Raw genomic sequence first — 24706 nt, forward strand, 5'->3', positions numbered from 1 at the left:
GCGATGTTCTGCCTTGGCTGGTGATAGGCTGAGCGCACTGTCATGTAAGGAGCCGGCTTCTTACATGACTGTGGCTCAGCCCATCACTGGCCAAGGCGGAACATCGCTGCGGCCGGTGATAGGCTGACAGATCTCCGACATTCCCGTCCCAGGAACAGCGTGAAGCCGACGTAGGTAAGTTAAAGTTTATTTTGTTTATCTTTTGCAGCCCGGGCATAGGGATACAGCATACAGCAGTGGTCTCAAACCTGCGGACCTCCAGCTGTTGCAAAACTACAACTCCCAGCATGGCTGGACAGCTGTTGGCTGTCTGGGCATACTGGGAGTTGCAGTTTTGCAACATCTGGAGGCCCGCAGATTGGAAACCACTGGCGTACATTATAGAGTTCCAGCGCCGGCGGCCCCCAACAAAGAGGAGGAGGGCAGTGCTTGGGGGTGACATGTGAGTAGTACCCCGCTGGGCTGATAATTAATTGGGGGGGGGGGGGGAGCAGAACAGCGCTCGCGGGTCACATGATTTGGGGGGGGACGGGGTGAAAGAAACACCATTATATACTGTGGAACCGCCATAAGTTACAAAAATACAGTGATACACATATTTGGTCATACCGCCCAGCTCTAATGAACAGTTGATAGTATTTGTAACAAGAGTGCACGGAAAAATGTCCTCAACAGAAGGTTTAATAGAGACATACTCTAGGCAACTTCCTCTTGGACAGGGGAAGAGAACATGTCTTCAGGATGCAGCTGTTCTCGTCCGCTCTCTAACATGAAACCTCAAGCCATAGCGATACATGAAAACAGAGTGTCTTATCATAACTCAGATACAAAAAGAACAAGGACTTCTGCTTATACCCAGACAATTCTGTTCTGAGGCAACTTAGTACTCAAACGTCAAAGTGAAGCGTCCCGTAACATCATCCAGCCTAATAACTAGGCTGTATTTTTTGGGGGAAAGTTAAAGGGGTACTCCGGTGAAAGCAATTTCTTGTGTCAGAAAGTTAAACAGATTTGCAAATGACTTCTATTTTAAAAATCTTAATCAGCTTCCATCAGCTCCTGTATACTACAGAGGAAGATCTTTTCTTTTTGAATTTCCTCTCTGTCTGACCACAGTGCTCTCTGCCGACACCTCTGTCCATTGTAGGAACTGTCCAGAGCAGGAACAATTCCCCAGAGCAAACCTATCCTGCTCCGGACAGTTCCTGACATGGACAGAGGTGTCAGCAGAGAGCACTGTGGTCAGGCAGAATGGAAATTCAAAAAGAAAAGAACTTCCTCTTCAGCATACAGCAGCTGTGAAGTACTGGAAGGGTTAAGATTTTTTTTTTTTTTTTTAATAGAAGTAATTTACAAATCTGTTTAACTTTCTGGCACCAGTTGATTTAAAAGAAAATATTTTCCAGCGGAGTACCCCTTTAAATGTGTTACATACAACTCCTTACACTCTAGGCTTGCTCCCATGTTAAAAATTTCACCTAATCTTCTGTAACCATGTACCCTTGTACAAATATTACCACTATACCCCTACAGCTACATCCCTGCAAATTCCAAGTAAAGAGGCAAGGTAGTTTACGTTTTACCATAAAAAGAAAAAAAACTAAAAAAAATTAAAAAATTTTTACTGTCCTCTTTACTTTACATGAAAATAGTAGAAGTTCACCTTTATATGTTCTATGTTCTAAAGGTAAGCTAAAGGTCCCTCTATAACAGTGGTCTCCAACCTGCGGACCTCCAGATGTTGCAAAACTACAACTCCCAGCATGCCCGGACAGCCGTTGGCTGTCCGGGCATGCTGGGAATTGTAGTTTTGCAACATCTGGAGGTCCGCAGGTTGGATGCCACTGCTCTATAATATGTCCTGCACAGGTCACTGCCATATAGAAGTTGTCAAACACATATTTGAAATATTTTCCATAATTTATGGATTAAAGTTTCCTATCATATAGTCCCTATCAATGTAAAATGTAATGGGATTGGCCGTCTAATCATCAATATCAGATATCTCCTGACATTTATTGTGGGTCAATATACATTGCCCTCTTGGGTCATGCCCTTGGCCGATAAACTCTCAAAAAGTAATGGACATTTTTACAGTGTAAGAATCTTAGAATATTATTTCAGAAATAGTAATATGGCCTTTCAGTTAAGAGCAAATGCCAGTATGCCTAAAATACAAACTCAAGTGCAAACTGCTAAATCCCATGCACAATTCTAATCTCAGCGCCCACATAGGACACTGGTGTTTACCATAGTGAATTTAAACTGTGGTTTAATTTACCTATTTAATCTTCAAAGCCCCATGGTGCCATGCTAAAAATATATTTCATGCTGGGTTTATACATTATTTCATCCTCCTTTTGGTAATAATGTTTTTAGCCAAAACCAGTAGTAGGCCCAAAACACTGAAAAAGGTGCAAATCCTTTCATAATGGTGGTAACCTCTATGTTGGCTCCATTCTCGGTTTTGACTAAAAATATAGATCAAAATCCTATCAGTAAACACAACTTATACTCTAATAATTAAAAGCAAGAACATGGTATACTGTATAAAAGGAAATCTGTCATCAGTGTCACCTGCAATAACCTTTTGGTTCAGGCAGGTAGTGCAGGTGACACTAATGACAACCATACTTACCTGTCCCAGCTCTGTGCTCTCACTTTCTTCCTTCGTATCTGTTTCGGGGCTGACTTGGGGGCATGGGCGGAGCTTCCTGACATCACTGCTGCTGTTCTCTGCTGGGTGCCTGCTGCTAGCAAACATGAAGCTCCGCCAATGCTCCAAGACAGTCCTGGAACGGAAGATACGGAGGAAGATATCAGGAGAATGGGAGCACAGAGCAGGGACAGGTAAGTATGGTTGTCATCAGGGTCACCTGCACTACCTGTCTATACCAACAGGTTAGTGCAGGTGACACCAATGACATACTTAAAGGGGTACTCCACCCCTAGACATCTTATCCCCTATCCAAAGGAAAGGGGATAAGATGTCTGATCACGGGGGTCCTGCCACTGGGGACCCCCGCATTCTACCATGCGGCATCCACCTGTAACGGCTTCCGGAACCGCTGGAGGCCCTCAGGCTAATACCATCCTGACCACGGAGACGAAAGATCATGACGTAACGACTCCGCCCCGTGTAACGTCACCACTGCCCCCTCAATGCAAGTCTATGGGAGGGGGCGTGACAGCTTTCACACCCCTCCCATAGACTTGCATTGAGGGGGCGGGTGTAACGTCACACCAGCGGCGGGACCCCAGTGATCAGACATTTTATCCCCTATTCTTTGGATAGGGGATAAGATGTCTAGGGGTGGAGTACTCCTTTAAATGGGGATTCCTATATTTAAGATTTATAGCATATTCACAGGATATGCCATAATGGCTAGTAGGGAGGGGTCTCACCTCCAGAAATCTTACCATCAAGAGAACAGCATTTCCTTCCTGGGAATATGCCATGGTTGTGGAAGATCCCCCAAAAATTCCTAAAATCTCAGTGTACTAGTTAGTAGGGTTATTAAAAAAGCATTAGCATTAGCATCTAGCAATGCATTAGCATCCCATAGGATTCTGGTAAGGTATTGTATGGTAGAGAACCATACAATAACATGTATTATCCAGCCAGGAGCCAGGTTCAGTGCAGCTATGACCAACCTGATGATTCAAAGGATGTTCTTCTGCTCTTGTCTTCCCATAAGAAGAAATTATACACAAAAACTAAAAACTGCAACACTAATTTAAAGGGATATTCCAGGAAAAACATTTTTTACATACATCAACTGGCTCCAGAAAGTTAAACAGAATTGTAAATTACTTCTATTAAAAAATCTTAATCCTTTCAGTACTTATGAGCTTCTGAAGTTAAGGTTGTTCTTTTCTAAGTGCTCTCTGATGACACATGTCTCGGGAAATCCCCAGTTTAGAATAGGTTTGCTATGGGGATTTGCTTCTAAACTGGGTGTTTCCCGAGACAGGTGTCATCAGAGAGGACTTAGACAGAAAAGAACAACCTTAACTTCAGAAGCTTCTAAGTACTGAAAGGATTAAGATTTTTTAACAGAAGTTTTTTACAAATCTGTTTAACTTTCTGGAGCCAGTTGATATATAAGAAAAAGTTTTTTCCTGGATAACCCCTTTAAACACAGAAACCAATATGGTTGCATTTTCGGTTGTCTTCCACAGAACCCTAGCGTGATCAGAGTTAATTTTAATAAGCACAGGGAATCCCTAACAAGTGTAATATACCCAACTAAAAATGTCCTAACAGAGTAAAACTTTGGAGGGTTATTTACAGAAAACAAGATAACTGACATTTCTCTGAAAAGAAACCACATATCACTTGAGTCCCATATTTGTATCACTCAAAGTTATTGGGGAGATACACCATGGGCCTCCTCTGTCATGCAGCGCTGGGCTGGGCTAATAATTAATTGGGGGGGGGGGGGGTGGGCAGAACAGCGCAGATCACATAGGATTAGTTCCCAGATGTGGGGAAAGCGCAGCACTGGGCTGATAATACATTCATTCACAAGGGGGAGGGGCCAAACCGGTATTGCGGTATGGGTTAAAATTCATAACGTGCAGCACAAAAATGTTGATATTCGGTATGAAGCGGTATACTGCCCAGCCCGAGTATTGAGCATGATTAATTGGCAGGCTGATGATGACCGATTTTCCCTTTGTCATTGGGTTGATTTGGTTATTATTGTTTTGGGATTCATTATTTTGTGCTCGTGGTGAATTTTAATACATTATTAAAAGTTATTGCCATATTATTTAACAAAAATGAAGTCAAATTTAAAAGAACAGGATCTTATGAATAAGCGGCCGCTCAACTGATATCGCTCGACTGCTGTTACAGTTCTAACTGTGTTGACATAAACATCCCATTCTCCCTCAGGGAGTGGATCAGGTTTTGTCCCCAAGCGAGCAGTTATCTGGCAAATGGAGTTTGCAAATATTAAAGCGCACTATTGGGACAGTGGCCCTGACAGAGCCGCTGGAGGCTGCATGTTATCTGCAGGGCTGTAATTGCAGGGACAATGAAAACAGGATGTGAGAGCCTGTTCAGATAACTTTGTGGTTTAACCCCACCATGACCAGAAAGAGCTATACAGACCAAGGGGGAGATTTATCAAAACATGTGGACAGGCAAAGTTGCCCAGTTGCCCATAGCAACCAATCAGCTTACTTCTTACATTCTTAACAAGGCCTGTGGAAAATGAAAGAAGTGATCTGATTGGTTGCTATGGGCAACTTTGCCTGTCCACAGGTTTTGATAAATCTCCCCCCAAGTGTATCAGACAGTGTCCCACTCCAGGAGGGAGATTTATTAAAACCTGTGCAGAGGAAAACTTGCCCAGTTGCCCATAGCAACCAATCAGCTCGCTTCTTTCATTTTCATGAAGGCCTGTGAAAAATGAAAGAAGCGATCTGATTGGTTGCTATGGGCAACTGGACAACTTTTCCTCTGCACAGGTTTTGATAAATCTCCCCACAGGAGCCTATGTCACAGATCAAGATCACTATTTCTCAGCCACAACTCTCTAGTGCAATTTGTGGATGGGATTTAGAGGTGTATTCCAGTTTCAGAAAGTTGTATTTAAATAAAGATATATAACTTATTAATATAGTATTATAGTGTAATATACCGGCTTCAGCATGCTTTTGCGAGAGTCACTCCTGCCAGGAAGTTGTTTAGTTCTTTCATTTTTAAAGTGGTATTGTCGGCAGCTCCCTGCTCTCTCCCAACACAACACATAAGATCCCCTCTCTGGGTGATGTCTCCGCCTCTGACAAGCCCCTACAGCCTACATCACCATCTGCTTGGCATATATACATATCTTTATTGGGACATTTAGGGAAGAATGAGATGTGTTTACAGCACGCTGCCTTGTGATACATGATGTCACAGGCAGAGGAAAAGAAAGGGAATTACCGTATATACACGAGTATAAGCCGACCCGAATCTAAGCCGAGGCCCCTAATTTCACCCCAAAAACCCAGGATAAGTTATTGACTCGACAATAAGCCTAGGGTTGGAAATACATCATCTCCCCCCTGTCATTATCCAGACCCCCGTCATTAACACCCCCGTCATCATCCCCCTGTCATCATTCCCCCCCCCCCTTCATCATCACTGCGTGTCAATACCTTCAATTAGTGGTCTTCAACCTGCGGACCTCCAGATGTTGCAAAACTACAACTCCCAGCATGCCCGGACAGCCATCAGCTGTCCGGGCATGCTGGGAGTTGTAGTTTTGAAACATCTGGAGGTCCGCAGGTTGAAGACTACTGCGGCCTTCGTCATCATCCAGACCCCCCCCTTTAGTTTTCTACTCGCCTCACCTCTGTGGGAAGGAAGGGTGAGCTGGTCCGGGCCATCTATGCTGCAGGGACTGTCCGGTGGGGAGGTTTAGTCCTTCTGGGCTGTCCATTTTCACCAAGAGGCCCTTTTCTCCGCTCCGGACCGGCCACGGACTAGTGACGTTGCCTTGACGACGACGCACAGGGACGTTCATCGCAGGGACGTCCCTGTGCGTCGTCGTCAAGGCAACGTCACTAGGCCGATGCTGGCCCGGAGCGGAGAAGAGGGCCTCCCGGTGAAAATGTACAGCTCGGAACGACTAACCCTCCCCACTGGACGGTCCCAGCAGCATAGATGGCCCGGACCAGCTCACCCTTCCTTCCCACCGAGGGGAGGAGAGTAGAAAACTAAAAGGGGGGTCTGGATGATGACGAAGGCCACAGTGGTCTTCAACCTGCGGACCTCCAGATGTTTCAAAACTACAACTCACAGCTTGCTCGGACAGCCGATGGCTGTCCGGGCATGCTGGGAGTTGTAGTTTTGCAACATCTGGAGGTCCGCAGGTTGAAGACCACTGATAAGGGATTGACAGGCAGAGAGTTCACTCGAGTATAAGCCGAGGGGGGCGTTTTCAGCACAAAAAATCGTGCTGAAAAACTCGGCTTATACTCGAGTATATACGGTAGTAGAGAAAGTACTGCAACCTCACAGAGTAGGCAGGGTTGGGGGGCTGTGAGGAAGAGCTGAGAGAAAGCAATGCATTCTGGGGATTGTAGTGCTAAGCAACTGCTCATCCAGGAGGTGCAGGACTAAGATACCCTAAACATAGATTTTTAGTGGTTAGTAGAGGAGGTGTCATCAGGGCATTTCTGCCAGGCAGTCTGGAATGAGAGTGGCACTAGTAAGGGAGTCAGTAAGTTTTTTTTTTTTTTCAGCCACTGTCAGGTGCATTAGTTGTTCATGATAAATTACAGATCGGCATCGAATCAATGGAAGCCCTGACCAGGACAAAGATCAATAAAAAGGGAAAAACTAGAAGATGACAACCCTCATAGACCAACCATGAACAATAAGCTGTAATGAAAATGGTCACCAAACATCCCTAATGTATGGCCAAATTAATACTCTGTACATTATAGCCCAGCAGATACCTCATAGATAACCTGTTATGTAACACAACTTCTTAAGGGAATATGGAAGCATCACTGAAACTTGTGACTAAAGTTGGAGTTTCTTTTTAAACAGTATCTTGTGCTTCTGATCAGAATTGTGCAATACACTCTGGTTGGCTTTCAGTGGTTATATATTTAGGAACATAAGGAGTTTTTTTCCAATAAGTATACACCCCTTCCCCTCCAAGCTGTCACCATAAGCATAAAAGAAATCACCTAACAAATAATTGTGTCTATGACCAGATTTTAAAGTGTTACACTACATCCATCCAGCTAATACTACTATGCAAATCTGGTCAAAAAGACGAGAATGTCTTTACAGATCTAAACAATCAGATCTAAACAGTCAGCCCTACTGTCCCTTCCACTGGAATTAACAGTAATGGAAAAGGCAAATATAGACCCATCAAATGTCCCTGCCGCAGGTGTGTGTGTGCCCTACAGCGTCCCTGCCGCAGGTGTGTGTGTGCCCTACAGCGTCCCTGCCGCAGGTGTGTGTGTGCCCTACAGCGTCCCTGCCGCAGGTGTGTGTGTGCCCTACAGCGTCCCTGCCGCAGGTGTGTGTGTGTGTGCCCTACAGCGTCCCTGCCGCAGGTGTGTGTGTGCCCTACAGCGTCCCTGCCGCAGGTGTGTGTGTGCCCTACAGCGTCCCTGCCGCAGGTGTGTGTGTGCCCTACAGCGTCCCTGCCGCAGGTGTGTGTGTGCCCTACAGCGTCCCTGCCGCAGGTGTGTGTGTGCCCTACAGCGTCCCTGCCGCAGGTGTGTGTGTGTGTGCCCTACAGCGTCCCTGCCGCAGGTGTGTGTGTGTGTGTGCCCTACAGCGTCCCTGCCGCAGGTGTGTGTGTGTGTGTGTGCCCTACAGCGTCCCTGCCGCAGGTGTGTGTGCCCTACAGCGTCCCTGCCGCAGGTGTGTGTGCCCTACAGCGTCCCTGCCGCAGGTGTGTGTGTGCCCTACAGCGTCCCTGCCGCAGGTGTGTGTGTGCCCTACAGCGTCCCTGCCGCAGGTGTGTGTGTGCCCTACAGCGTCCCTGCCGCAGGTGTGTGTGCCCTACAGCGTCCCTGCCGCAGGTGTGTGTGTGCCCTACAGCGTCCCTGCCGCAGGTGTGTGTGTGCCCTACAGCGTCCCAGCTGCAGGTGTGTGTGTGTGCCCTACAGCGTCCCTGCCGCAGGTGTGTGTGTGCCCTACAGCGTCCCTGCCGCAGGTGTGTGTGTGTGCCCTACAGCGTCCCTGCCGCAGGTGTGTGTGTGCCCTACAGCGTCCCTGCCGCAGGTGTGTGTGCCCTACAGCGTCCCAGCTGCAGGTGTGTGTGCCCTACAGCGTCCCTGCCACGGGTGTGTGCGCCCTATAGGGCATCTGCCACAGAAGTGCACCATACAGTATCCAATCTACAGGTGTGCATCCCATTTAGCCTCAGCTACAGGAGTACGGTTTTCACCTGGTATGCGTTTCCTGCCCAGCAAGGTAAAAACTGCATCGGTACCATACTTGCTAAGAAGGCACAAATATGAGGGTGTTTGTCTTTCTCAACCTATATTAGCAAAGTCTCTGGAAAGATAACAGAATTTTCTTTCTTTGCTAGGATTTGTTGTTTGTGATGGCAAAGGGTTAAAGATTTAATTTTCTTCCACAAACAAATGCAAATATGGTCTTTGGCTCTGATATAAAAGAAGGCCTGAAAAGGCCTACACAGAAACCCTGTGTCTCCATGGTGACATTGGATGCTGTCCTAACAATAGCTGCGCTCCACTCGTCCTCGCAGCCTCAAATTAATTTCTGCAGTAATCATTGTTCAAGAGGAGAAAAAAATAAATAAAAGTGACAAACACACTAATAGTTTACATGTGTAGTCATCCAGAGGTAATACAGCGGGATGAGGGAGGGGACGGGGCCAAAATAAGAAAGGCAGCTATAACACACTTGTCAATTTACTTGAATTCTCAAGTTCACACACCAAATAAAAGGGATATTGGTTCCAACCACTGATATGGGAGAATCTTTGAATGTTGAAATGTTACATTTGTTGTCACTATAACAATACCTTATAAAGAGCCCACCAAAATATCAGTCATGAGGCTGCAGGAGCCCTAGTTGCCTCTTTCCCATGTAAGCTTGCCAAGTCCAAAGATGTCAAATGACACTTCCTTGTAGGCCGGACTGATCTCTCCCTAAGGAGTCCAGGAGGCGGGGATTATTTCTGTTTGGGGTCATTTAGTGAGAGAGGATCACCAACAAGTTGACCATTAATGGGGCACTGAACAAATAGTGTAATCTGAAGGGAAGCTGCGTTATCATCAACATTAATCACCACTATTTCCCCTTGGATTTTATCCTTAAAAAACAAAAGGTTGATAAAAATGGCCAGTGCTGAATCTGGTGTCATAAACCTGTAAGAATAATGGTTTTATCACTGTCATTTCAATAAATCACAGTATGTGCCATCTGCGCTCATAGCACCATGGTTAAAGATTAATTTTATAACAGATGTCTCTGTGTGCCAAAAGCCAAACGTTCATCTTATTCTAAATATTAAAGGGGTACTCCGGTGAAAAACTTCTTTTTTTTTTTAATCAACTGGTGCCAGAAAGTTAAACAGATTTGAAAATTACTTCTATTATAAAATGTTAATCCTTCCAGTACTTATTAGCTGCTGAATACTTTTTGGAACACAGAGCTCTCTGCTGAATCACAAGCACAGTGCTCTCTGCTGACATCTCTGTCCATTTTAAGAACTGTCCAGAGTAGGAGAAAATCCCCATAGAAAAACATATGCTGCTCTGGACAGTTCCTAAAAAGAAAAGAATTTCCTCTGTAGTATTCAGCAGCTAATAAGTATTGGAAGGATTAAGATTTTTTAATAGAAGTAATGTACAAATCTGTTTAACTTTCTGGTACCAGTTGATTAAAAAAGTTTTCCACCAGAGTACCCCTTTAAGGCTTAAAATAAAAGTGAAAAATATCAGACTTGCTTTTTTTTTTGGTCGCCATAATGTATATAACACACATATATGACACAGCGCTGTGTGTGTGTCAGTCTTTATTACAGTTTGTCATTTTATTCCAAAAACAGGGAAAATGTTCCAATTTACATTAGAAAGTAGGGATCGACCGATTATCACTTTGGCCGATATTATCGGGCGATATTCACGATTTTGGACATTATCGGTATCAGCAACTACATTGCCGATAATCCGATAATGGCCCTGCAAAAGCCACTGCAGCGCCCGCTTTAAATCAGAGGTGTCAGCAGAGAGCACTGTGCTCATGATGTCAGCAGAGAGCTCTGTGATCCAAAAAGAAAAGAATTTCCTCTGTGGTATTCAGCAGCTAATAAGTACTGGAAGGATTAAGATTTTTAAATAGAAGTAAGACTATCCGTTTAACTTTCTGGCACCAGATGATTTAAAAAAAAAAAAAAAAAGTTTTCCACCGTAGTACCCCTTTAACAAATATTTACATTCCATTCGGGGTCTATAGAAAGCTGAATAATAATTCCCTACTACAATAGTTGCTTCTAGTGGTTGTCGTCCAGCATTCAAAACCAGTCTGTGAAAATGGAAGAGTAAATTAAAGAGTATTTAAGACATTATACAAGAGGACGAACCCTGCAGCCATCAATGCTGATAAATAATAATAGATTTACCATATATAGTCTTATTTCTCCAGTCACAGCACACTGGGAAATTGTCAAACTGAGATGAAGAATTAGCAACAAGATACACAGATAATCTTTTGTATCATCATCGAGACTCACTGCAAGAGTAATAATACAGGAATAATACTAATAATATTAGAAAAGGGTGGGAAATGAGAGTATTAGGGAAGCTGTCTGACATCAACCCAATGTATTACTATCATGACCCATCAATTAAACTTTATAAAAGGTAGGTTGGGGTCCGAACTCTACGATGCCCACTGTTGCCAAGGATCAGCTGCCTCAAGTATGTATCATTGTGGGGGGAATGGTAAAAGCTTGGGAAATGTTCGTATTGCATCTCAGCTAAAGCTGCATTCTCGATTCTGCAGGCCACAGAGCTAAAATGTTACAGTAATCCCCCTCAATTTAACATCTATACAACCCTGACTCTACACAAGAATATAAAGTAGGATTTATCAAAACCTGGGCAGAGAAAAAGTTGACCAGTTGCCCAATGCAACCAATCACACTGCTTCTTTCATTTTAATAAAAGGCCTCTAAAAGATAAAAGAAGTGATCTGATTGGTTTCTATGGGCAACCGGGCAACTTTTCCTCTACACAGGTTTTGATGAATGTCCCAAAAAAAAAAAAAAATAATAAAAAAAAGCTGCCCACCAATAAATGTAAATGTTTCAGTAGCAACCAGCTAAAATAAATAAATGCATAAATAAATAAATAAGACAATAAATAATCAAATAAAAAAAAAAGTGGTTCTAGTTTTGCTATTTCTGTCCGAAACTCAGCCAATATCAATACTAAATTTTGTGTAGCTAAATCACATAACATTTGCCTTCTATCCCAGTTCTTATCCATTTTTTCACTCCACTAACATTAGGACTTCATCGACAAGCAAGCCACAGAATTATGAAGAATACAAAAAATTAAAAGGGCTTAGGTGGGCAAGGGCACACATGGTAGGTGGGCAAGGGCACACATGGTAGGTGGGCAAGGGCACACATGGTAGGTGGGCAAGGGCACACATGGTTGACCTTCTCTCCCTGGCAGAAAAAAAAATAAAGTAAATTGCCATGACCAATAATGTGGCATTGTGGAGCCTTAGGTAGCATGCACATGGAAAGATGTACACATCTGTACAGACTTCTGATCTCAGCATCTGAGGGTCTGGTGGACTCAATCTATGGAAAGCTGAATGAAGAAACGCAATATAGGTCCGCCAAATTCAAAATGATGCCACATGTACAGCAGTTGATATATATTACACTATACATTACAATGTACTCTCATATGTATAGAAACATAGCTCCATGTCAAGGAATATACTAATGTCTAATTCCCATCATACACATCACTGGTTTATTGTTTTTCTATGTAACTGGCCTCAGCGTGTGAATGAGCACTAATAGGTCATTGTACATACTTTATATGTAGTTCTGTCATGTACAAATACTATACAGCTGGACATGGGTATAAATAATTGACCTCAGTCTGAGGCCTAAAAGTGGCTCATAAATAAAGATATGCATATCATGAATGATGGGTAAAAGGGCAGAAAATCATTCCCATTACTGCATTTACCATATTTGTGTACTACAGTATATGCAGTTTTGTGGTGTCCATCACACACTTGGGCCAATTTCCTGAAAAGCCAGTTAACCAACAATATTGGTGGCAGAAAACTGTGCAAACATTTGGAGAGCATATAAATCCATCCCAGGGTTGGAATGAAACTTATAGTCCAGGCATGCAGTACATACCATACCACTGAACCATTAAATGGGCACTGTCAGATCCCAAAACTTTTCATATGTTGCTACTGATAAAAATTAAAGAGATTTTGTAATATGGTTGTTTACATTTTTTTAAACATATAATAAAGAAAACGGTTACTGAAAATCCCACCACTAGGAATCCCCATGCCTACTGGGACACTAACAAGTCCTGCAGCATCAGGCTTGTCCATGAGTCATGGACAAGAGATGACTCATGGACATGGCTGCGTTAGCAGACACACCAATCACCTCCCACCACAAGGGAGGGACACGCTCCCTTCCCCTGAGACGATTTCTAACACTGTGAGCTAATGAAGAGGTATTTTGTATAATAAATAGGTGATATAGGCATAAAAAATAGATGTACATGGTCAGGATTAGGTGCTCAGTGACCTATTTTTTTTTTTTTTTTGTGGGATCTGACAGGCACGCTTTAAGTCTATGGAGGTGGCCTTGGGTGGTGAGGACTACAAGAAGCCTTATAGCCTCTAGCTGTCTTGTAAGACACATAAAAGAGTGTACAAGAGCGCATCTCACTAATATTCGGAAGCATACAGTGCATTATGCAAATCTTATCATATGATAAACAACTGACTTTCAGCAATGTCTATAGAAAATTTCACATAGGATTAAACACAAGCAGGGGACATTCTTCAACACTGGGGCAGATTTATAAATACAGCCTGAAATTTAGACAGCGTAGAACTAGACTGGATATGCCAAATTTATCACAATGGATCACACTGCATGTCAAATTTAGTGCCTCTGTAGACACTTTTGGCTAACACCACCTCTGGTTTGACTAAGACCATTTTGTAATTACGGCACAACATGGTCCATCTTTACTAGGGATGCACTGAAATTTCGGCTGAAGAAAATCATCAACAGAAAATGCCCCTTTATTAATTTTTTTGGGGCTGATTGAATTTTCTGCCGAAAATTTCAGGGGGTGTGGCTTACCCCTTCCTGACCCATGACATACATGAACGTCATGGGGTCGGGTCAGGAAATGACGCAGATCTGCGGGTCAGGTCCGCGACATACACGGGAGATGCCAGCTGCTATCAGCAGCTGGCATCTGCCTGTAATGACGGACATCAGAGATTACCCCGCACTCACCTGCTAATTCTTATAGCGGGGGGCTGCTGCTAAAAGCCGACATGTGGACAGCTATCAACCCTTTAGATTTCTACTGTCCAAATTGACGGCAGCATCTAAAGGGACATTTAAACGCTCCCTGATGGTCCAGTGGGGTGGATCTGCATCATTAATGTCCATGGCTCTTCATTTGATTAAGCCTAGCTAAACTCCATTGATATGTATGAGGAATCTAATGATTCCTCTTAAAAGTCCCCTAAAGGACTAATAAAGTGTAAAAAAAAAAAAAAAAAAAAAAAAAAAGTTAAATAAAATTTTTGCAAACACCCATTAACCCCTTTCATAATAAAAGTTAAAATTAGCCTCCTTTTCCCATTGTTCTTATAAAAAAATATGAAAAAATAATAAAAATTAACATATTTGGTATCGCCATATGCATAATTGTCCCAACTATTTAAAGATTATGTTTCTGACCCTCCACTGTGAATGGTGTAAATGCAAAAAAATCCCCAAAACGCAAAAATTGCTGATTTTGGTCACATTACATGCGAAAAAAAATAAAATGGGACAAAAACTATATTTAAAAAAAAGGGGGGGAGGGGTAATGTATTTTCAGTTTTCGGCCAAGCACAGCCTAAATTTTCAGTTTTGGACACACAAAGGCCCTGGTTTACTAAGAGTGGAGTGTAGGTTTATTTGTGGGTTTTATTTTCCTACAATTTTTTCCCCACGGTATTTACTAAGGTTTCCCTACATTTTCCACTTTCACAAAAAAAAAAAATTTTTATTTTTTTTTAACACATGCTCTGATCTGTAGGTTTTTTTTACTCAGCTGAAATTTTTTTAATAAAATGGAGAGTTAGCGGGGTTTTTTTTTCTTCAAATCTGGCACAAATTCTGTCGCAGACCGAATTTCTAGCGCAATGCGCCAGAATCTGGTGCACAACCCGGTGTCTTTCTTTCTTCCCTCCCTGCAAGGTTAATTTTAATGGATTAAATAAAGAATACGATTTTATTGGGTGAGTGCATCTACTTTGCTTTTTTTATTGCAACTAGTGACTAAATTCGGTCCAATTTACAAACACAATTTTATTTTGTGGGACTTAAAAGCACAACAGACTATGCTACCGAGTCCAAGTATACGGTGGGAAATTGGACAAAAAACTTTAGTGATTGGTATGTTTGTCCAAAAAACAAAACAAAAAAACAACACTCTAGGAATATATTTATGTGCAGCATAGGCTATTATTACAGAATAATTTAAAGGTTCTTCTGTATATCCTATTCTTATCTATTTCAGCTCATGAGGGAGGCATGGAGGGGTTTTCAGCCATATTGATTTCTATTTCAACCACTGACATTTTCTAATTCTGCCTACATTTCTTATGAATCCTCAGGCTTTGCAGAGAGAGCATGTGGAGTGTCATCACATTAATTCCCCTAATGGCATCTACCACCAAGCTAGACCCCAGCAGCCAACAGCCTAAACTGCTGAGACTCATAAGTGGGTTGGGGTCAATTCACATCATATAGTTTTCACGCGTCCTCTTATTCAGTGGGGTTTTTTTTTTAGCAAAATATTGCCACATGGCAAAAGGGATTTGACCCAATCATTTTATTAGGAGTATTCAGGCTGTGTTCAAGCCTTGTGTTTTTGGCGCATTTTAACAGTTTTTGCCAAAAAAAAAAAATTTCAAAATTGTGGAACAAAAAATGCTTGTGACGACAATTTGTGCAATTTCAGTAAAATAGCTCCATTAGCCTGCGATTTTGGGAGAATCACAGCAAAAACACAATGGGGGAGATTTATCAAATCCTGTGCAGAGGAAAAGTGGACCAGTTGCCCATAGCAACCAGTCAGATTACTTCTTTCTTTTTTCTTTCCTTTTCAAAAATTAAGGAAACAATGCAATTGGTTGCTATGGGCAACTGATCAACTTTTCCTTTGCATAGGTCTTGATAAATCTCCCCCAATGTGTGAACACAGGGAGGTGTCTAACTACCAAATATCCTCATCCCATAGAGAGAGCAGCAGTATACAGATTTGGGTGGGAAGGTGTCTGCGAACAGCCAGAAGGATCTTGATAATGTCATTCTGTAGTTCATGAGAATACAGTGATATACCGGTTTCCCTGTACATATCTACCTCTGACGCACTGCCCAAACACTTTGTAAATGTAATCTCACATCCACTTGAATGCCAGGACCCAGGGTTTCCCAGCAGAATATTGCCCGAAGCATCACCCTGTCTCCACTGACTTGTCTTTTCACAGAGCATAACAAAAAAAATAACAAAAAATCATATAAAAAGACAATCAAATGTCAAAAATAATGTACATGCATTAGTATAAAACACACAACTACGTTTAAAATATGATTACTATTACGGTACTTTCCTTTATTTTGGTAAAAACGTTACAGAAAATATATTATAAAAAGGTTCTAGGCCAGGATCAAGTTCAAAGCCATAATCCAATTATATGTAAATTTTTTTGTTCCTTCCAAAAGGGCAATAAATTGAATACATGATATTTTGAAACATCTTTTTGACAAAAGCTGCAAAAAAAAAAAAAAAAAAAAAAAAAAAAAAGTTTTTTATTCAAATAAATCAAGATGTTTACTGTAAGAAAGTTTAAATGTATACTTGTGTACCCTCAACCACTTTATACGTATATTACCTTAATTTTACATTTTTGCAGTTCTGAGAGGTGTAAACCTACGCTTTTCCATACCCTACAAAAATATTTAGGTAAAAACCCTAAAGGGCAAATTTCTGCAAATAGAAGACCCTGGGCACTATAATATTTTTGCTTTGCATACAGACAGTTGTTTTGGCCTCTATATTTCATACAGGCCAAGATAAGTGATGTGAACTTAGTCCAATACGTTTAATATTGGAGCTATGGAATTCCGGCCTCTACTTGCCAGATGTGTGCCAAAATGTTTGTCTAGTAAAGTCTCCATGGTCGCTGGCATAAAGGTCATATGTAAACCACAGATGTGGGTACAAACTGAGCCTCCAGGTTACTATTGTAGTATCATTATTATTATTATTTTGTTTTTTTGCTTTTTAAATATTTTAATGTTAGCGAAACTGTCATAACAACGTGTCTCTGTTTTATGGAGGCAGTCAGGAAGGGGACCCTAAGACGATCATCCAAAATAACAGAAAGTGATAGATCATCCTTCTTCCTACATTTGTTTTGTGTGTGTATATATATATATATATATATATATATATATATATATATATATATATATATATTAGAGATTAGCGAACTTACAGTAAATTCGATTGGTCACGAACTTCTCGGCTCGGCAGTTGATGACTTTTCCTGCGTAAATTAGTTCAGCCTTCAGGTGCTCCGGTGGGCTGGAAAAGGTGGATACATTCCTAGGAAAGAGTCTCCTAGGACTGTATCCACCTTTTCCAGCCCACCGGAGCACCTGAAAGCTGAACTAATTTATGCAGAAAAAGTCATCAACTGCCGAGCCGAGAAGTTCGTGACGAATCGAATTTACTGTAAGTTCGCTCATATCTAATTATATATATATATATATATATATATCTATATATATATATATATATCTATATATATATATATATATATATATATATATTTATTTATTTTTAATTTTTTTTATTTTATTTTTTACAGCTTATTTCATAGCAATAAACTGACCTTAGGTCGGCTATGATTTTTATTGATGAAAAAAAAAACCGGGACATGTATTTAACAATCGGATCAGCGGCGAATGAGAATTCACCGAGAGAGGCACTGGACCCACTGGTCGGAGGATATCATATATGTATGTATGGAGTCCTTTATCGTTTAGGACAGTGGTCTTCAACCTGCGGACCTCCAGATGTTGCAAAACTACAACTCCCAGCATGCCCGGACAGCCAACGGCTGTCCGGGCATGCTGGGAGTTGTAGTTTTGCAACATCTGGAGGTCCGCAGGTTGAAGACCACTGGTTTAGGATATCTGATTTTGTCAAAACTATTTTGCACCAAGCAAAGAATAATAAAACACATTTTCATATCTCATATCTATAGACTATACCTTAAAAAAAAAAATTCTATATCTTCCACCTTACATCAATAACCAGAAATGTGAGCACTCATATTATCCATACATAAAAGGAAATGGTAAAAGCATTTATAAGTAATAAACTGTATCTACCAATCCACCACATCAGAGCACAGTATACTATTAGTTACCATCATATAATGTCCACCATGGACTTGATGTGCATTTCCCAGAATCCTTTGCGGATTATATTATACTGTGCTCTTGTAATGTGCTGCAGTGAACAATCCATACAACACATACGTGCTGTGTAGGAAATCTTGGGGAGCAACATGAGATGACAGATTTTTACAGGGGGGGGGGAACCAACAATTAGATACGATAAAGAAAAAAACAGCGAATCTACAAATATACACAAGAAAGGAAAACCGACAGATTATGATATCCAATTAAATTTCCCTATTGTGACCCAAAATGTTAACCACATAAAAATAAAAAATAAATTGGGCAGAGGCCCCAGATGGAATGATCCAATCTATAATGACTCTGAGGCCTCCTGTAATAGATGAAAACCACAGTATTATATTACTGTATACCTGCTAAGATAATACACAATGCACATATGGATTTCACAGCACTTATACTGCCAAACAAACAGGCTTTATAGCCAACATGCAGTAGAAAGATTAGTGGTCTTCAACCTGCGGACCTCCAGATGTTTCAAAACTACAACTCCCAGCATGCCCGGACAGTCATCGGCTGTCCGGGCATGCTGGGAGTTGTAGTTTTGAAACATCTGGAGGTCCGCAGGTTGAAGACCACTGATCTATACATTGAAAACAAAAACGTAAGTCGCTGCTGACTGATGCGGAACATCTTTGGAACCTATGCTGTCCATCATCCATTGACTGACCAATAGGATATTGACTGACAGCTGCATTTAGAGAGGTGCCGCATTAGTCCAGACCCTTTTAATCTGCCAATGCTGATCATTTGATTTAGGTATAATAAAAAAAAAAAGGTATAAAATAGAAAAAAAAAAAAAAGGTATAATAGAAAAAGAAGGTATAATAAATAGAAAAAAACAAAAACAAAACCCCCTACACCTCCAGCACTGCCCATCCAGCCATAGATTCTTTTATCTACAACAAAGTAACACATTAGTGTAAATATTTTCACAATATAAAAACAAAGACAAGATGCAGAAGGAAGTCCCCAAGTATTAGTCCTGATCTCCACTGCAGAGCTCACCCACCCCCAGCAGTACTTACTGTAGCAGAGGTCAGGCTGTTGTCTGCCAGGGTCAGGTGGTGGGGTTCCCATCTCCTTAGGAATTTGGAGGTGAGAATCTTGCTGAGGAAGGTCCTGGGATGTCTTATGACACAGACCTGAATGTCTCCTTCTTGCAGCAGTTTATACCTCATCCCATTGAGGTGCACCATGGCTCTCCTACAGGGCACAGCACCCATCTTGCCCCCCTCTGGAGCAGACATCTCCCCCAGCAGTGGCTTGTTCTCCTCTATCTGTCTGTGATCGCTCTCCCCACATGAGCTGGTAGTAAAATCCATAGTAACCAGTGAAGGCTCCAGTGATCTCTCTTCCTTTTCTACGCCTGTCCTCCCCTCCACAATCCAAGCAGGAAGGGGGGAGATCAATTTGCCACAAAATACAAAGTATCAGCTTCCAGATCTCACCGGATCCCGGGCATTCCCAGTGTTCTACTTGATCAGATCCATATCTTCTCCAAGGAGGGAAGCCACAAGCCCCCGGGTCCGGGCTCGGCGTGTGCCCGCAGCATGTACCTCACAGTGTGTCTTGTGTGGGGAGATGTGTGTGCGCTACACAACAGCAATCGCTAAAAGATTGCAGCAGCTTCTCCCAGCGGATTGGCCGGGCCCGGGTCATGTGACGCCCGAATGACGTCAATGGCAGAAGCTAGCAGATCAGGATGCATAGTGTGTGTGTGTGCGCGCTGCAGGGGAGGGGAGGCTGTCATTAATAGGAGGAGAGGGGGAGCTGGGGACAGGAGCAGGGCTCCATCTTTACAACACCTGAGTGCTGCACACTATGGAGGACGTGTGGTGAGAACTGCTATGTGCCTTCCCTATACACTCTGGAGGTACACGTATACCTAGGTGACTCATAGGGATTACAGCTTGACTCACTGAACACCATCTCTCCCGCTGCTGCCTGTGTCCTATTCCTAAGAACGTGAGGTAATGGGAAACTGCACGGTATACTGGTAGAAAGTGCCCCCCAATTACCACCCTCCATAGGGGGCATTCATAGCCATGAAGGCACATAAAGAGCACAATGGAGGCCCAGTGCGCCTGGAGTGGCAATGAAAAACAATGGGCACTGTCACCAACTTTATTTTTTGATATGTTGTAGTAATTATGTACTACAACATATCTCTAATATACTTTTATTTTTTTTATTAAAATGGTTTAATTTACATTTGAAAACCGTCCACTAGGGGTCTCCCTCCTAGTGGCCGCCTGCAGCCTGGCGTGACCTCACGCCTGAAAAAGGACTGATTTTGGAGTGGCAATCAGTCCTTTTTCAGTTAGGCTGCACTTGCTCCCTGCCTGTCAATCAGACAGGCAGGGAGCGAGCGCATTGGCTCCCCGGCCACTGGCTGGGAGGCCACTCCTCCCGCACATCGCCACTGCCGTCCCTGCACGCTTGCTGCCGGACTCTGCAGTAAGTGTAATGAGGGAATGGGGTATGCGGGAGGGGGGTTTGTGATGGAGGGAATGGGGTATGGCGCAGGGGGAGGGAGACGGAAGGGACGGGCTAGCACCGCAGCGCCGCATGTAACTAACTAATAGTTTATCTACACAGGGTGCCTCCAGCTGTTTCAATACTACAACTCCCAGCATGCCCTGACAGCCAATAGATGTCAGGACAAGCTGGGAGTTGTAGTGGTGAAACAGCTGGAGGCACCCTGTGTAGATGAACTAAGGGCGGAAGTCCCCCCAGCAGGCATCAGTGACGTGGTGCCTGCTGGGGAAGTCTGCCTGGTAGTGAGCACACTACCAGGCAGACAAAAGGCATTTTTAATATAGTAAAAATTAAAAGCAGGGAGGGGGTTAGGGATAGATTGGCAATAGGCAGGGACAGAAAAAAAATAGGATGGTGGGAGCTACCCTTTAAAGCAGTGGTCTCCAAACTGCAGACCTCCAGATGTTGCAAATCTATAACTTCCAGCATGCCTCGACTGCTGTTGGCTGTCCAGACATGCTGGGAGTGGTATTGTGCAATAGTGATGAGCGGCATTGCCCATATTCGAATTCTCGATATTTCGCGAATATATATATTCATCCTATATTCGCAAATTTTGCATATTCGTTATATTCGCAAATGTGAATATTCGCATATTCCTGTATTGGAGGAAGAAAACAGTGAGGGGGTTGGCAACTTTACTATTGGTTGCTAGGGATGTTGTTGATAACCCCTGGCAAGTGTGTTTGCATCATTCTAATTGGCCCACAAGGGAAAAGAAGGAATATGCGAATATTCGCACATGCGCATATGTGAAAATTCGCATATGCGGAAAAAAGCTAATATTCGCAATTTCGAATATATTCACAATATTCACGAATTGGCGAATTTGCGATATTCGGGATAAAAATTAGAAATGCGAATATTCGCGCCCAACACTGTTGTGCAACAGATGGATGTCTGCAGTTTGGGAACCATTGCCATAAAGGGGTACCCTGGTGGGGGAAAAAAAAAACATGTCTTCAAATCAACTGATGCCAGAAAGTTATACATATTTGTAAATTACTTCTATTTAAAAATCTTAAAGGAGAACTCCAGAGTATAAAAATTGTCCCCCATACTGCCGGCAGTTAAAAAAAAATAAAGATGTACATACCTTCCTCTGCTCCCCCAGGGCCTCCGGTAACCGGCTCTGGTCTCTACCGCGATCTTCTTCCTGGTTGCCGGTGGTCGGCGAGTCATACTGCACTCAGCCAATCACCAGCCGCAGCGAAGTCCCGACTCGGCCGTTTTCGGCCCCGGCAGCAGGTGCCGGTGTAGGGAAGACCTTTGTGTCCTGTAGCGTTCTTTCACTGCCGCTCAGCTTATCGCCGGCCGAGTCCGGGCTTCACTGCGGCCGGTGATTGGCTGAGTGCAGTATGACTCGCCGACCACCAGGAATAGGATCGCGGCGGAGACCGGAGCCGGGTACCGGAGGCCCCGGGGGAGCGGAGGAAGGTATGTACATCTTTATTTTTTTTACTTCACTGCCGGCAGTATGAGGGACAATTTTTATATTCTGGAGTTCTCCTTTAATCCTTCCAGTACTTATCTGCTGTATGCGCCAGAGCAAGTGGTGTAGTTCTTTCCAGTCTGACAACAGTGCTCTCTGCTGACCCCTCTGTCCATGTCAGGAACAGAGTAGAAGCAAATTCCCATCTCTCCTGCTCTGTTTCTGACATAGACAGAGGTCTTAGCAGAGAGCACTGTGGTCAGACTGAAAAGAACAACTCAACTTCCTCTGGCGTATACAGCAGCTAATAAGTAAAGGAAGGATTAATATTTTTAAATAGAAGTAATTTACAAATCTATAACTTTCTGGCAGAAACTGATTTGACTGGATTCTCACCGGAGTAGCCTTTTAAATGGGCAAAACATTGGCCAAACATTAACCTTTCTAATTTACTTCATAAAAAATCTCCTTGTTATAGAAATGATGGCTTAGAAATAAAAAGACCACTACCATCCTGAACATAAATCTATATGGCTACAGCATCATCTTTCTCCAATCAAAGGCACAGACAGGGACAAAGTTCAGGGGAGTGAGCACTCCCCTGTGCTCACTCCTGTCCTATTTATCAAAGGAGGGGGTTATAAAGCAACCTGCAGTGATTGGATAAAGTAGACTCAGGGAGGAAGTGAATGCATGGTGAGTGAGGGCGGGCTCAGTGCTTGCCCTGTGCATGCCCCTTCCTGAGCAGTGGATGTCAGAATGAGTGAGCAGAAGGACAAAGTGATTTGTGAGCCAAATACAGAATCTAGACACATAAAAAAGACAAGAAAAGCATCTGTGTGACTTAGTCAGTAACATATATTAAGCATTATTTTAACATATGTAAGCATATTTTTTTCAGTGATATGACAAGTACGCTTTGAAGCACATGGAATTGAACATAATGCAGTGGTTGCAGCTCCCTCAGGGTCCCGCCTGATCTAGACAAAGCGCAGGACCAGTAGTCCAAAACAGGAGAAGATTGTAGTATATGGAAGACCACCCACCAAAGTAACTTCAAGAGGTTGCAGAAAATGGACAATGCGTTGACTTGTTGAATACCGTGGTGTGTGGCAATTCCATATACAGTGATGTTTTTCGATTTTGGATTAGTGACCCTTGGCCATGCCTTTATACACCGGAAATGGTGGCATGTTCAGATGCCTTGTCAGGGTATGTTCACATGCTGCAGATTTCTCCAATTAGCTTCAATTAGTTAGTTGAAATCTGCAGCAAATAAGCAGTGTGTGAAAATACTCTTATAGAGGTATTCTCAGTACCTATGCATAATGCTACATTTATAGCACTGGTCTACTCATGAAGGAAATCGAGACCTTATGGACCCATCAGACTCCTGGGCCTGGGTGCAAACACACCCTCTGTAGGTACACCCCTGTGTAGTCCTATAATCAAAACTGTCAGCTTTCTTCCCCCGCACTAACCAGTGGTACTGGCTAGTAGTGTGGGGTGCGCTGATCAGTTTCATGCTTATCGTGCCCGGATCCGCCGTGCCGTTCAGCCTTAATCTTCTATTTTTGCTATATGCAAATGAGATGCTAACTTGCAAAGGCCAGGATAACTAGCACTCTGACATCAGTGTCGCCTGCCGCAGCACCGCCCAGCTCATCAATATTCCTCCCCTTTCTCTTCATTACAGAGCGGGGAGAAAAGGGAGAGGCGGAGGGAGGGGAGGAATATTGATGAGCTGGGCGGCACAGACGTCAGAGTGCCAGTTAGCACCTCATTTTAATATACCGAAAATAGAAGATTAAGGCCGAACGGTGCGGCAGATGCGGGCACGGTAAGGATCAAACTGATCAGCGTCCGCCGCACTACCAGCCAGTACCGCTGACAGTATTCCTTTAATCCCAAATAAGATTTGTTAATGGAAGAACTTTCAGACCGCAAAGGGAAGTCCCACCCAGAGAAAAGGCAGAGGTTTTCCTTCTGCGGTGCCAAGAAGGGGATACGAAACCCTTCAAAGGAAACGGAGTTCTGATGCCACTCTCATTTCTTCCCCTGTCAAAGTTTAATCAAGGACCCCTGGACATAGTAAAGTTGGGGCCATGCCCTATACCTTCATCCTCTCCCGCACAAGAGGAATTTGGCCTCTCCTTTGCTACAGTCTCCAAAGCAGAAGGTCATGGAAAGCTCAATTCATGAACTTATATCACTGGCTGCGTTGGAACCTGTTTCCCCCTTAGAAAGTATAGTATTCTCCAGTATTCTTGGTCCCCAAGCCTACTGGAAAGTGGAGACTAATAATAGATCATTGTTACTTAAACAAATACATTAGAAACTATAAGGATTGTCAGACCGGTCCTTATCAGAATTTTATGCTTAGTTCCTATTTCCACATTTAGAGTCTGCTAGGCCATGAGTAGTTTCTCCGCAAAGTGTTGAACATTTAGGAGGT

At 42.9% G+C, this 24706-nt stretch overlaps 1 protein-coding gene across 6 annotated transcripts in view; it reads right to left on the minus strand.

The window, feature by feature from the left end:
- Nucleotides 1–19909, minus strand: part of CMIP (c-Maf inducing protein) — a 182212-nt gene extending 162303 nt beyond the window's left edge. For 2 of the 6 annotated variants that reach the window (XM_056526155.1, XM_056526154.1), the window contains exon 1: nt 19307–19909. In XM_056526155.1, coding sequence (XP_056382130.1) covers nt 19307–19603 — 297 coding nt within the window. In that variant the 5' untranslated portion in view covers nt 19604–19909. Of the gene's footprint in view, nt 1–5651; nt 5821–6348; nt 6461–19306 lie in introns of those variants that run through there. The other 4 variants (XM_056526158.1, XM_056526156.1, XM_056526159.1 and 1 more) reach the window with 3 other exon arrangements.
- Between the last annotated feature and the right edge of the window lie 4797 nt (nt 19910–24706).

This window comes from Hyla sarda, chromosome 6 (assembly GCF_029499605.1).
Source record: "Hyla sarda isolate aHylSar1 chromosome 6, aHylSar1.hap1, whole genome shotgun sequence".
Taxonomy (NCBI): domain Eukaryota; kingdom Metazoa; phylum Chordata; class Amphibia; order Anura; family Hylidae; genus Hyla; species Hyla sarda.